This window comes from Cololabis saira, chromosome 15 (genome assembly GCF_033807715.1).
Source record: "Cololabis saira isolate AMF1-May2022 chromosome 15, fColSai1.1, whole genome shotgun sequence".
Taxonomy (NCBI): Eukaryota; Metazoa; Chordata; class Actinopteri; order Beloniformes; family Belonidae; genus Cololabis; species Cololabis saira.
In genome coordinates this window covers 8,995,963-9,011,012 of record NC_084601.1, presented here as the reverse complement: position 1 = coordinate 9,011,012, position 15,050 = coordinate 8,995,963, and the positions used below count along the sequence as shown (strand labels likewise).

Sequence of the window (15,050 nt, the reverse complement as noted above, 5' to 3'; positions counted from 1 at the left end):
GGATTTATGAGCTGATTGACTGACCTCAAATACATACGCGCACACCAGACACACACAGCCACACAGAAGGAAAACAGTCTGGCAGCACCCAGAGCCAAATGTGTCCCCTCGAGGTCCCCTAGCTGTGTCTTATAAACTCAACTAACCCTGCCAAGGCAGATTTGTTCACTAAGAGACAAATTTGGATTTGTTTTCATGCAGTATTTGCCATGGAACATGGCAAATAGGCCTACTGCATGAAAACAGTGTGCAATACAACATGCAGTATTTGCATGACCATGGAACATTGCAAATACTGCACCATGGCTTCACCATAAATATTTATTCTCTTGGAGAGAAGTGAAATCTAGTCGTCCAAAATGACATGGTTTATTAGGATGGGAAGTCAAGTAACAAATGAATAAAAAGTGGTGGAAATCAAGGAGAGTTGAAGAAATGCAAAGATAATGCTAATAGAATTCATCCAAAAGGGGTGGGGAATGTGTCACTGTACATCCAAGCATCTAAAATCATGAAAGGATGTGAATTAAAAAAAAAAAAAAAGAACAAAGTACATGACAAGGGTAAAGATAACAGTTAAATGAGTTTTGTCATCTATGTTCTCCCGGATAAGCTTGAATTTCATGAATAATCCACAAGCAGCTATCGAAAAAAGACAAAGATTAATACATATCAAGTCAAGACTGGGTTCTGGACTGGGATAGAATATAGTTCAATTTATCTCAGCTGTCGAAAAATTAGTGTCATCAATTAATCAATTTCAAGAGCATCCATGCAGCATATGCTACTCCGTAGAGAAGATTTCCGAGGAACCAGGCACGCAGCCATATCAGTAATCTTTGTCAGGTTCTGGCAGGTACTTTTATTCATTTCTGGTAATGCCGTGAGGTCGATGATCTCTGGTCTTATGTTATAGACTGACCGTCTTTCATGCTTGTCATAACTGTCCAAGCACATTTTGTCCATTACACGATTATTCCTGGCTTTATTACATTATGTCTCAAAGGCAGGTGTTGACGGCAAGTAATTTTGAAAGCTCTAGATATCACATTTGGATAATAAAATGAATATGGAACGTGGTACTGCAGGACTGAAAAACATAAATCTGAAACCTATGGAGTGCTCTTATGGAATGATTTAATGCATATTGTAGGTAATGTACAGACGTTAAATACACCTACCTTCTGCCTTATTTTCCTGATGCACACCCTCTCTGCTAAGGTCTGCATAAACCATCTCAGTTCTTCTGATCGTTACACATGATGGTTGTACTTCCCTGGTTTCCACTTGAACCCACATCCCTGTGTAATAAAACGCTGAAAAATCCCATCCTATGAATATGTTTTGATACAATTGTGTTTGTTTTATAACCTGTGCTGCTGCTCTGCACATATTCAATTTATAATACGTGATTTTAAAACAAGGAACATTTTGGCAACATTTCAGTCTTGGTCTTACTGGATCTCAGTGTTGCATTCGACCAGAACATCTTGATAGACACGTTAAAAAACTGAGTGAGACGTTCTGGCACAGCACTTGCTTGATTGGAGTCCTATCTAACAGGGCCAATCTTGTGTCTTTAGGTAATTACAAGTCAGACCTAACAAAAATAACATGTGGAATTCCTCAAGGTTCAATTCTGGCGCCTTTGTTGTTTAACATCTATAAGCTCTATGAGTGCACCAGGGCTGCTGAACCTTTTCAACTACTTTAAATCAACCTTTTTATTTACTACTGCATTTCAGTAATTCACCATAATGCACTACAGCCTTTATTTCTTGCATCTCATTTGTTTAATTGTTTTTAACTTAAGTTTGTCTGTCTTTAATTTTCTTTTAAGCTCTTTTACTTTTTAACGCATGTTTAAAAACTTGTTTGATGTAAAGCACTTTGATTGTCTTATACATTCCATGTGCTATACCAATAAACTTGTCTTACCTTGCTTTGAACTGTATATCCTCCACCCACTTCTCACACTGACACCCATCATTAAAACATTTTAAATTAATTAAGATAATTTAAACTAATTAAGAGCAAGTCTCATGTCAAGTTGTCGGTAAGTCAACTGTGACGGCCTGCCCCTCTCCCTACTGATTGGCCATGCTGCTTCCTGGATGGAAGTTGTGGGCAGGTCGTCCAATTGGCCTCACCTGTGTGTTTGTGTGAGTCAGTGTATTTAGGGCTCTCTAGCCCTGCAGTCTCTTGGGCTGTATCCAAAATCGCATAATAACGTACTACATGCTACATACTGCATCAGTATGCACTGTATACTGCATACTAAATGAACGATTCAGTATGCCGCTCCAGCAGACCGTTCACACAGCAGTATGCAGCCAAGTATTCCAGAATGCATTTCGCACCAAAACGACAGCAGAAGCCGAGAGCTAAAAGCTGTTTTAATTTCCGCTGTAGCGCTGTTAATATGCCACTTTATTACATTTTAATATTTTTTCAGGCGTAAAAGTAACCGTTAAGATCCCCAACCTGGGCTCAGTTTATCCAAATAACGCCTGACCTGCAGCTCTGTGGTGAATTACCGCTGGCTGAAATAAATAATTTAGGAAGATAAATGTTGGTTTAATAGATTAAATCTAACAGTTGTAGCTGCCACATTAGTTTGTCTGAATATAAAGTGAAGCTTCATGTTTTTACTGGAGCCCCAGAAGCAGCGCTGCTGCTCTGTCCGTACATCAGAGCCGTCACAATTTTAATTAATGTATTAAAATGAAAATATCCGTCTATTGAATTTCATTTTATTTTATTAAGCTACATATGTTTGGGTTTTTATTTAGCGCACCTCTACGTACTTGGTATAAAACATAATAAAAATAAAAATAATATCACACGCACAGTACAGTACTGATGACGCATAATAAAGTACAGTATAAAAGGCGACCAGAGGCAGGAAAAGTTGTATTTTGTGATTACACAATTGTGCTGTCCAGTCGCCGCTGTTTTGTATTGCACTTGTGTTTTCTCAATAAAGCTTGTAAAAAAAATAAATAAAAAAATTGTGCTGTCCAGTCAAGGGCGCATTGCATTCTGGGACATAGTAGGCGAGGTAGACTGGTCTGATGCATGCTGTGGATTTTTTCCAAATCAGTAACACATCTGGGTATTTTTCGCGTACTGCAGATTTTGCTTTTGTTCGCATACTGCATACTACATACTACATTTTGGCAAAATCAGTACGTACTAGTAGTACAGTATGCGATTTCGGATACGACCTTGCTCTCTCTTGCTGCTCCCAGACTTGGGCTTGGTTCCGGGTTTCCACCGGCCATGGGGGACTAAGTATTCTTTCCTCCTGCATACAACACTTGCACTCAGCACACTTCACTCACCCACACACAGCATACATGACTGACACTCTACATTTAAATCTACATATACTTTTGGTTTACTTTGACTTAATTTTTACTTTTTTATTTATTTGATATTATTTATTGATATACTTTATTAATAAAATTATATTTTTGAATTTGATAATCCATGTGTGGACTCCCTCTTTGTCACTAACTGAACTGGTTTGTGACACAATCGAGAAGCGTGTCTGAAGAAGAGAGACCAGCCGGGTACAGGCAAAAGAAAAAAAAAGTGTATTTTTACATTTCTATTATTTTTGGCCAACATTAAATACCAAAAAGTCATCTAGTGTTACTGAGATTAGTTCTTAATTTTTTCACTCCACTCCACCCCCTCTTTTAGAGAGCGTGACTCTTTGGATGGTGTTATACTGTAGCTTTGCAGTAAACACATCTGATGTGAAGTTAAACTAATGAGTGTGGCTGAATAATTTTACTGCGCTCTTGCTCTGAGATGTAACACTCCCACAGCCAGTATAGAGGAGCCAGTCAAGCTAACACGCATGATTTTGGAATGTGGGTGCAAGCTGGATTAGGCAGAGAAAATCCATGCAGATACAGGCTGAGTGTGGAAACTCCCCACATAAAAGCTCCAGTCATATTTGAACCTTCTATGTAATGCAGCAGGGATCTGTTGCATCACATCTAAAGAGAAAAGGAATGCCCCTTCCCTAAGGACAATACTTTTTTCAACACTTTTGAGTGGGTAGTCATTTAAACAGGCAGAGAAAATGCTGCGGAGCTTGGAAAAAGATTCTTTATTTCATTTTCTCCTCAAGATGACTTAAGTTAAATCGCAGGTAATAAGCAACATGTGGCATATTACATTATCTCATGATTTATGGAACAAAAACTAACCAAAACTACAGAAACAATGTGTGAAAAATCAAGCCCACTACATGATTCAGTAGTATACAGAATCATTTTTGACCAAAATAACCATTAGTCATTCTATTTGGATTAATACATCCGTGTTTGATGTTATAAATCCGTTACATTGCTGTGGATGACTGTTCATCCATTCTTCTTTAGAACATTCCTTCATTGACGTTTCCAGGGATGCATCTGAACACTTTGAACCTTTGCAGAGTATTCATCATCTTCTTTTTTTTACCAATTCTGTTTTAGCTGATGTGTGTGGGTTCATTGTCCTATTGTATGATTTGTCTCAGCCAAGCTTTGGTGGCCTTGGAGTTAGCTTCAAAATAGTTAGTATCAAGAAAAGTTTACGGTTGACATAACAGGAAAAGCCTCGAGAAAACATTTCCGCTTCTGTGCTTGTTAGTTGGTAGTGTGTTTCTTTTCTGCTGGTTTTCACCAAATGCATCACTGTACATAAAAAGTATGGTTGTGTTTTTTTCAAATTATATTGTTCAAGAAGTGTTTGTTTAAATATAATTTTGGAAAAATAAAGAACGCTTCCAATGTCAAACAATCAAAAAAAAACCTTTCAAACAAACAAACTTTAGCTGTTTATAGTGTCTGCACCATATCAGCCTAAAGAAGCTGTCGTTTTCTGCATGAGGGAATCATCAGCATGAGTTACAGATATCATCCCAACATAAGAGTTAGTGAGAGTGCTGCATGCTCGTCTCTCCTCAGCCTACTCGTACCTCCGAAGGTGGAACAGAAGGCAGAACTGTTCCAATCTTTGGGGTTGTTACACACAATCACAACGGGGTGGAATAGCAGTGATTTTTTTTCCTTTTTTCTGCTGTGCTTCCTTCATTCATGCAGATATATCGGAGAAACAAGCTGAGATTCGTGCTGTGCCCGTGGAGTCGTCGAGCTGCATCTGTCATTTCTGTCTAATGACCTCATTGTCTTGGTGAAGATCTCACCATGTTTCTTGGATATATCGGCATCGACGAAGGAACGTCACCCCTTAGCTACACCTCTCTAAGACTCAACTTTTGGTGATCTTAACCAGTTAACAAGTAATGATTGATGAGCAGTCCTTCTCTGACCATTTGCAATAAATAACTTTAAATACAATCTCAATGTGCCACACAAGTCTTGGTTCAGGCCAGGGGTAACTCTCGTCTCAATTACTGCAGCGATCCTCTTACGGGTTGTCCGGCATGCGTGATTTAAGCTTCAAAGATGGCCCCGACGTTTAGCTAGTTTTTGATCCAACTTTGGAATGAACTTTCCCTGGAAAGTTATCTTGGAAATGACCTTAAAACCCTTCCCAGATTGTTGGGCAGTAACAGTTTCTTCTGTAAGATTATTCCTGATGTCTTTCTTTTTTGGCATTATGTTAATACTTACTTGAGTGCCCAAACCTCTGTTTTGTTAGAGGTGCTCACACTTGCTGGTGACTGGTTAATGAAGTATATCTGATCAGCACTTACCCTCTTCATTATTTCATACAGAGTTTCTGCATTTTTGCTCGGTTTTTATCAAATAGACAATAAAAGTATATGTCCAACAAAACATAGTTTATATGACTGCAGGTACAGAGGAGTGAGGATGATAGATTTTTGAGAATGAGAGAAGAAGAAGAAAAAAGGATGTTCAAAGAAAAGGATGGGAAGAGATTGGATCGTTTAGAGAAAGTCAAGTCGGCAAGATAAATGAGGTGTAAAAAGTACTTGAACTTTAGTTTTTAAAAGTGACTGATTATTTTCATCACTACCTAATCTTTGAGACAACTTAAGTAGATTTACAGTATTCACATTAGCAAACTAGAACTATAATTTCATATTCCATATGTTTATCCTGTGTCCTTAGTAAATACATTTACTCTTTAATCTAAAATCTCATATTTGATGCAAAACTGGAAAAAAAAAAGCTCCTTTATAAAACTTTCTATACCGCATTTGTCTATGAAGAATTATCCAAAACCTTGCTATAGTTGAGTTGTGCATTTTTCATCTCCTTTTGACAAACTTGGGATCTGTCAGTATCACTCCTGTCCTTGTTTCTGGAAAATTCCTGTAGTTTCATCAGGAACTAGATTTAATCAGAAAATGTCATATTTTCTTTGCAAAGCCACACAAATGCCTATTAAGTGTACATCATTATTAACTTTATTAGTTTGTCCACAGACTGGGACCACCAGATCAGTTTAAATTTCACTGTATTTGGTTTCACCACGGTCTTGCTTGTGCCGTGTCACAATTTAAACTAAAATGAATCAATCATGCATGAAATATCGCATATTTTTAGTTAACAGTTCAGAAAATCTTCATAAAAACACTTTAACAGCCTTTTTAGATACAGTAGTATAACTGCAACAAATGTTTTGACTTGCTTGTTTCCACTTCAAAAGCCAGTTTGTCCGACACAAAATGTCCATGTCAGCTTGCATTAAACAGCGAGAACATTACTCCTCTGTCTCAAGAGACTAATGGCACTTTTCCACTAGTACCTACTCGGCTCTACTCATCTGTGACGTGACGTTGTTCTGAGACCCACACACACACACGTAATCTGAAGTTTTGTGATTATGTAGTTAGTTATGGTTTTTTGTGTAGTTTTAGCCATCCAAATTGATCCGGTTTGAGGCCGAGTGCGACGTGGCAGGGATGAGAATCAGCACCTCCAAAACCGAGGCCATGGTTCTCCACCGGGAAAGGGTGGCGTGCCTTCTCCGGGTGGGTGGAGAAGTCCAAGTATCACGGTGTCTTGTTCACGAGTGAGGGAACGATAGAGCGTGAGATTGACAGACGGATCGGTGCAGCGTCCGCAGTAATGCGGTCGATGTACCGGACCGTCGTGGTGAAGAAGGAGCTGAGTCGAAAGACGAAGCTCTCGATTTACCGGTCAATCTACGCACCTACCCTCACCTATGGTCATGAACTTTGGGTAGTGACCGAAAGGACAAGATCGCGGATACAAGCGGCCAAGATTAGTTTCCTCCGCAGGGTGGCTGGACACTCCCTTAGAGATAGGGTGAGGAGTTCGGTCACCCGGGAGGAGCTCGGAGTCGAGCCGCTGCTCCTTCACATTGAGAGGAGTCAGCTGAGGTGGCTTGGGCATCTGTACCGGATGCTTCCTGGACGCCTCCCTAGGGAGGTGTTCCAGGCATGTCCCTCCTCCCTAGGGAGGTGTTCCAGGCATGTCCCTCCTCCCTAGGGAGGTGTTCCAGGCATGTCCCACCTCCCTAGAGAGGTGTTCCAGGCATGTCCCACCTCCCTAGAGAGGTGTTCCAGGCATGTCCCTCCGGGAGAAGACCCCGGTGTAAGACCCAGGACACGCTGGAGAGACTATGTCTCTCGGCTGGCCTGGGGACGCCTCAGACTCCCCTCGGAAGAGCTGGAGGAAGAGATGGAGGAAGAGCTGGAGAAACTGTCTGGGGTGAGGGAAGTCTGGGCATCTCTGTTGAGGCTGCTGCCCCCGCGACCCCGGAACGGATAAGCGGCGGCGGACGATGGATGGATGGATGGATGGATGGATGGATGGAATTTATCCAAAGTGTCGTTTTACCATCTCTTGACACTTGCGTAAATACATTCTGATTAATTTGAATGAGAGAAGTTGTTTGTGCTTATTCTACGCATGTTTGCCGCAATTGCTGGTTGCCGGGGCTTGTGTTCAATCTTCTTCCTTCAACTATTATTCCATAGAATAATTTACCTTGATACTGATTTTGCTGTTAGTTATCATTTTCCTGATTACATCGTTTTGATTAAGTCATTTTGATAATTCAATTTGATAAATAATCTATTTTATTAATTATTAAGGACTGTCTTCCTACAGTCCTTAATAACTCTTGATAACTGAAATAGCACCCCCTCTGTGGCACAACATATATGTGCTGCTGGGTCTGTGGCTTGTGTTCAATATCAAATTAAAAAATGAGAGTGAGAGAAGCTTCAAGCGGCAACGCTTTTTAATTTAATTTTAGTTCATCTCGGCGCTGCTGAAAAGTCAGTTGGTAGCTGCGAGCAGCTATGAAGTGACAGAGATCCTTGTAGATCTGGTTGTTCCTTATCGCCCGTCTAGATCCGTTTTTAATTCTCTCCTCAGCCACCAGGTTTATGAACATCTGCACCTCAGAGTTGGATCACCAAACAGACTTTTGCTGCCATTGCCTGTCGAATAAAATGAACAAGTCGCTCTTTCGTTGATGTCCACATCCTGACTCGCTTAGAACCTCGGCAGACTAGAAACAGAAAAAGTATCTACTCGGCACGCCTTGACCCCTAGTGAGAAAGTGCCAAACCGAGTGGAGGCGAGCCGAGCCGGGCTGAGTAGCTACTAGTGGAAAAGTGCCATAATGTCAGCAGAGAGACACTTGAGAGCTTAACCTACTAAGAGTAAGCAAATGTCTGTGTTTACAGTTTAAGAGGAAGCACATTTTATTAGTGTAATGTATTGGGGGGAAGAAAGTGTATGTGTGTATAAAAGAATAATTTTTGACAAGAAAAGAGAAGACATTCACATGGCATTACTAAGTGCGCATGAGTGGGTCATTTCGTACATGCGTTTTTTTTTACTTTTCTTTGACTACATGTAGGTTTTGTGGGGATGTAAACAGAACAGCACATTGTGTGGACATTGCTCCTGGTAAGTAGAAAGTGAGAAAGGTGCACATCCTATTTTCTCTCCTGGAGGTGTATTTTGGTAACCTGCAGTGACCCTAAAGTGCAGCAATAAAAATGTAAGGTGCAGGGGGACGTGAGAGTCCACTCACAACCTGTGGGTACCATGGACTGACATGTGGGAAAAGCTGTTTCAGGTAGGCTGAATAGAAACATACTGCAGCAGCCAACACCTAACGGAAACCGTGCACAAGACAGGCCCATTCTCTTCCCTCTGTCAATCTGATTGGCCATAAAACACCGACCAATTGTGCATTTTAGGCCAACTGCTTTCCAATCGTGCAGCAGGTGCACCACATGCCTAGCCAAGACCATACCAAAACCTGCATGTCTTTTGATGCTGAGTGGACTTAAGAGGCGTTCTGAGAGAAAAGAAAACAAGTGAAGTGTAACTAAAAACACTATCTGTTCCAGCCAGTCTCTACAGTACAAATTCAGCTCTCATTATCGCTGTAGGGAGACACGGATCCTGCCAAACAAATTTCCACCAGTTTTCCACCAGTTAGGGTTTGTATCAAAGAAAATAACAGTGCTTATGAGCAGTATCCCGAGAGAAAATGAAAGGGCTAACCACAAAGACAGAGGGTGGAGGGGACAGGGAGAGAGAAGAAGAGAGAGAGATGAAGATGGGAGAACGCGAGTAGAGATGAGTTTATTGGCGTAAACAAGGGTATTTAGAGTAAGAGGGGAGTGACTGTCAACAAAAGCAAAAAGACCCAGAAACTGCAAAACTGCCAAAAAGGAAAAAAAAATAATAAAACTTGAAAAGTGCAATTAAAAAGCCATGAAAACAGCATTTTAATACAGCGCTTACAGAGTCCTATTTATCACAGTTTATCAGACTGCACATACAGTCTAGTGTCTGCATGTGTGTACAAGCATCTCCAACCACCTCTGCAGCGCTACTCTCATTTTGCCCAACTTACCTTGGTAATGTGCGCTGAAACCTCTGTAACGGTGGTTGCCATCAGTCACAAAATGCAGCCGGAGCCAGTTCTTGTTGCTAACGATCGGAGAGGGGACATTACCACCTGACAACCTAAAAGAGAGTGAGAAAGAATGTGTTTGTTCAATTCCACAAAAACACACACCCTCCGTCCTAAACTATATTCTGAATGTTTCAGACAATTGCTCCACTGATGGTCTTCAATAAAAAAAAAAGAAAAAAAGAGAGAAAGGAAACTATTGAAGCTAGACTGTAAAATACCTGGAAGAAACACACATAAAACCACGTTATCTAGTACAAGAGCAGCCAGAGAGCTTGTCGGATAATGTAGGTACACAGTAAGAGCGGTTAACTGTCACCTCAACAAAAGGTAGTGGAAGGAAAGGCTTAATTTATTCTAGTTTTTTTTTTCTTTCTCCATCTTCTCCATCTTGTGGGTGTTGACAGTATGTTTAGACCGGAGTGTCTTCGAGCGAGTAACTGCTGTACTTAATGAACTGAGAACAAAGTCTATTGAGCTTAAAATGGCACAGACTGAAGTACGTGCGGTGTCAGGACTCCACCAGCCAACCCAACTAGTTTGTTGTTTCATTTTCGATTGGATTAATTCATGATTATGTCGTATGCTCAAGAGTCTACCGCCTGCTCTTGAAGAAGCAAGCGGTGAGAGTGTTTTTCATTCGTTGTTCGATCCAAAACCTTTCCCTGTTGGTTGTAAAGGATTTTGCTCAGACGCTCTGATCTCAAACTCGGTTCTCTGGGAACTTTCTGAGGTCGTAGCTGTCAGATGGCTTTACACTGGCCCACATATTCTCATCATTACAACATGTCATGTCTTATATTTCGACTAAGTTGTACTTAAATTATGTCTAACTGAAGCAAGTATAGCAATTACCTAAATGTCAGACTTGAACCGACCTCTTTGACGTGTTTTTTTTTTTTTCTTTCCACTTCAGGAAGCTATATGAAGGCTTTGATGATTCACAGCACTTGCTGATTGGACCAACTTTGTAATGTTCTCATGAAAGGGCAAGGATATGATCCTTTAATTGTGTAAAAACATGAACAAACTCTTTATGGGAAGATACATAAGTCACTACAGGCAGCTTCAGAGGAAGACATTTCTTTACTGTTGTAGAAGATGGAGAACAAAACACCATTGCTCCTGTGTGACACTAATATTTCTATGATAACTGCCGTAATATCCCTAAACATCAGTTGTGTCTCATGTGGTAGATTGATCTTGTAGTGCTAAGCTACAGGAGCTGTTTTCTTCAATAATAGTGTAGTTGTATTTATAATGGCATCACCTTCACAGTTTCACTCAAACAAAGATAAACACACATCAATAGTTTGCTCATGTCTTTTGAACATCTAATATTGTCTGAAAATGACAAGCAAACGTACTGACATACACATGGATCGTGACGTTGTTGTACCTGCAGTATTTTCCAACATCTGTATACTTTTATATCACTGCTAAAACATACCACATATAAATATGCTGAGCTGTTTTTGTGTATGTGACCCAAGAGGAAGTCACTTCTTTCCTCAGATGTGTAAAATATTCTAGACACAAGCCTGAATTTACTGTATATAAACTGTCATTTAAAGAAAACTACTGTGAATAGTGTCACTATGAATAATCTAATAAATCACACATTTTACGTAGTGAAAGAACAAGTAAATTCTCCTTCAATAATAATTTTTAAGGCTCTTGGTTTTAATGTATCACAATCCATGTTGCCGCAGGAGCCAGTAGGTTCCAGTGGTAAGATATTCAAACAAATAAATACCTAAGGAGTCACTAATATAGGCAAGGCAAGGTAAGGCAAGTTTATTTCTATAGCACAAGTAGCAGTTCAGATTTGGAGCTTTATTCAAATGCAGCTGAGAACAGGTGAGTCTTCAACCTGGACTTAGATACACAGAGGGCCCGATTTACTAAGATCCTAAATAAAGAGTACTAAATTGCGTGTGCACTGAAAAAGTTTGCACGTGCTGTTGTTGTGTGTTTTGCGGGTGATCAACTAAGATTGCGTGCGCAATTGATAACAGGTGCAAACAGCAGTATTTAAATGAGGTGTTGCGCGTCTTACGGTTTGCGAGCGCAAACTTTGCGCCATGGAGAGTCTGGATGAATCCGTGTATCATTCGTTCTTTCCATTTTCAATTGTCAATCAAAAACCAAAACATGAAAAAGTGACTGGTTATGTTGTTATTAGTTTTTTATTATAACACAAAAAACGGAAAAACGGCTGGTTTTTCATATTTCAATTTTAGGCACAGATCAAAAATACGAAATCGACCCCGCGGTGCTCGGCATGATCTGAGGAGAAAAAGACAATCAGACACAGAGCTGGAGAGCGCTTTGATTCAATCTATTTATGAGTTAAGTTTTTATTCAGATGCAGTTTATTGCAAATATTATATATTATATAGCAAACACTGACAGTAAATGTGTGACAGACGGGACCATCATATGGCCGAAAGAAGAGAAGAGAAGTGTTCAGAACAGCGCACAGAGCGCACACTAAAGGCTGATTTATGGTTACGTGTTACACTAACGCAGAAACGACGGCGTAGGGTACGCAGCGACGCACACCGCACCGCGACCCTACGCCGTCGATTTGACGCAGAACCATAATTCAGGCGAAGCTGCAGTCTGTCTGCGCTGATCCTGACACACCGGGTCGGAGCGGATTTGGTCATGATGTTTAACCTGTGTTTTGTGATTAATAAGCACGGGTTTTAATTAAATGTAATTTACGAAGGATGATTTCACGTTCAATAAGATAAGTAATCAATAAAATACAAAGTTTTGGCACAAAGGCTTGGCCTGCTTGTGGGCGAGTGGAGGGGGGCACATTAAGAGAAGGTGGCAAGATATAAGGCGAAGAACTAAAGAAAAAGTGGCCTTTAATAAAACTTGTGCAACCATTTTTAAAATAGCATGCAGCAGAATAAAGACTCTCTCTCTGCATATTCTTTGAAATTTGCATTTTGCCTCCTTGCCACAATAACAGCAGCAGCAGATTAGCACCTTCCTTTCGAACGTATTAAATACAGACGCAATCACAATACGCGCAATTACTTTCAGGCTTGGTAAATCTCATTGCGCGTGGTAAATGGACCAATTTGCATCTTCCCCGATTTCTGGCGGGTACGCCCCATATTGATTATTCATCAGGGCAAAAGTACTAAATAAATTGCGTGTGCTATTTTGCGCATTTGAGAGACGCAGTCCTCTTTGCACGCTGTTAGTAGATCAGCTGGCACTTTGGTTTGCGGGTGCTGTCAAGTTTGCACACGTTTTTACACACGCAAACCTTTAGTAAATCAGGCCCAGAGTGTTTCAGCTGATCTGAAGCATTCTGGGAGTTTGTTCCAGACATCCCGCTGTTGCTTCCACCTGCCTGCTGTGTGCTGCTGACGTCCCTGACTCCCCCAGTCTGGCCCTCGGCAGGAGGGTCCCCCCTTATGAGCCTGGTCCTGCTCAAGGTTTCTTCCCTCCTAAAGGGGAGTTTTTTCTTGCCACTGTTTGGCTTAAGGCTTTTCTCCCACTATGGGAGTTTTTACCTGCCATTGTTTATATAATAATTGCTCAGGGGTTTATGTTTATGTTTATGTTTATGTTCATGTTCTGGATCTCTGAAAAGCATCTAGAGATAACATCTGTTGTATTAGACGCTATATAAATAAAATTGAATTGAATTGAATTGAATGTGGAGCATAGAAGCTGAACGCAGCTTCCCCATGTCTGGTTCTGACTCTGGGAACTGATAACAAACCAGTTGCGGATGACCTGAGAGGTCTGGGAGGTTCATACTGAGGTCCCTGATGGATTTTGTTCCTGGACAATTCAGAACTTTAAAGACCAGCATCAGAGGTTTAAAGACTATCCTTTCAGAGACCGGCATGCATTGAACAGATTATACTGATAAATGTACAGAAAAGAGCAAACTGTTGAACTTTACCGAGTAGCTTTGCAGACGTCCCTCTGGGATGAGATGCAACTGCTCGTTTTAACTTGGTAGAAAAAACAAATCTCTAAACTACACAACTCAGAACAACGGATAAAATGAACAACAGGAAAAAGCTTATATTTCATTTGGTGAACTTTCACTTTGAGTATGACAGATTCACTGCAAACCAACTGTAGAAGATAGTGATCCATAGTTAATTATAATAGCTTGTATGTGAATAATATCAGCTGTCCGAGGATTTTGTCAAAGCATAAGTAACCAAAATAGATAAATACTTCCCAATCAAAGAACTTTGATCATTGTTTAAGGGAGATGAGATGTTCTCATCTACGGTGCAGTATCATGAGATAAGCATCTCTTCAGACCCAAATTCATTTACAGCATGACAAAGATCCAAAAATTCAGAGCAACAAAATATCTGACAAGACTTTACTGACAAGAAAAACAATGATCTTCATAGCAGATGATGTGATATTGTATTATCAGTGATCCAGTCTGGAATATGTGAGGAGACTGAAATAACTAAAACCTGAGTCAAAAAGCAAATTGTGAAAATATCCTTGGGGAAAGCTTCAAGGAAAAGGGTGATCTCAAAATATTAACTGAATAATTCAATTTACAGTACATTTATGAAGTAATAAATAGTTTTTTTGTTCTTTTTCTAAACGTCCTACCTTGACCTAATGTGCATTCATTCACATTTATTGGTCAATGAATTAACGTCTATTAGTGACGTCTCAGTAGACAGGAGCTAGCGCATTAAACCTCATCCAGCAGCTGCAGCTGGAAACCGACCATTTTCACGCCGACCTAGGACTGACTCACATCTACCTAGGACTGACTCACATCTACCTAGGACTGACTCACGTCTACCTAGGACTGACTCACATCTACCTACGACTGACTCACGTCTACCTAGGACTAACTCACATCTACCTAGGACTGACTCGCATCTACCTAGGACTGACTCACATCTACCTAGGACTGACTCACGTCTACCTAGGACTGACTCACATCTACCTACGACTGACTCACGTCTACCTAGGACTGACTCACGTCTACCTAGGACTGACTCGCATCTACCTAGGACTGACTCGCATCTACCTAGGACTGACTCGCATCTACCTAGGACTGACTCGCATCTACCTAGGACTGACTCACGTCTACCTAGGACGGACTCACGTCTACCTAGGACTGACTCACA

At 40.6% G+C, this 15,050-nt stretch overlaps 1 protein-coding gene across 1 annotated transcript in view; it reads right to left on the bottom strand.

Annotated features, from left to right (window-relative positions):
• csmd3b (CUB and Sushi multiple domains 3b) overlaps window positions 1-15,050 on the bottom strand; it is a 470,660-nt gene that overhangs the window by 204,399 nt on the left and 251,211 nt on the right. The window contains exon 6 of the mRNA XM_061742392.1: window positions 9,841-9,953. Within this exon, the coding sequence (XP_061598376.1) occupies window positions 9,841-9,953 (113 nt within the window). The remainder of the gene's footprint in view (window positions 1-9,840; window positions 9,954-15,050) is intronic.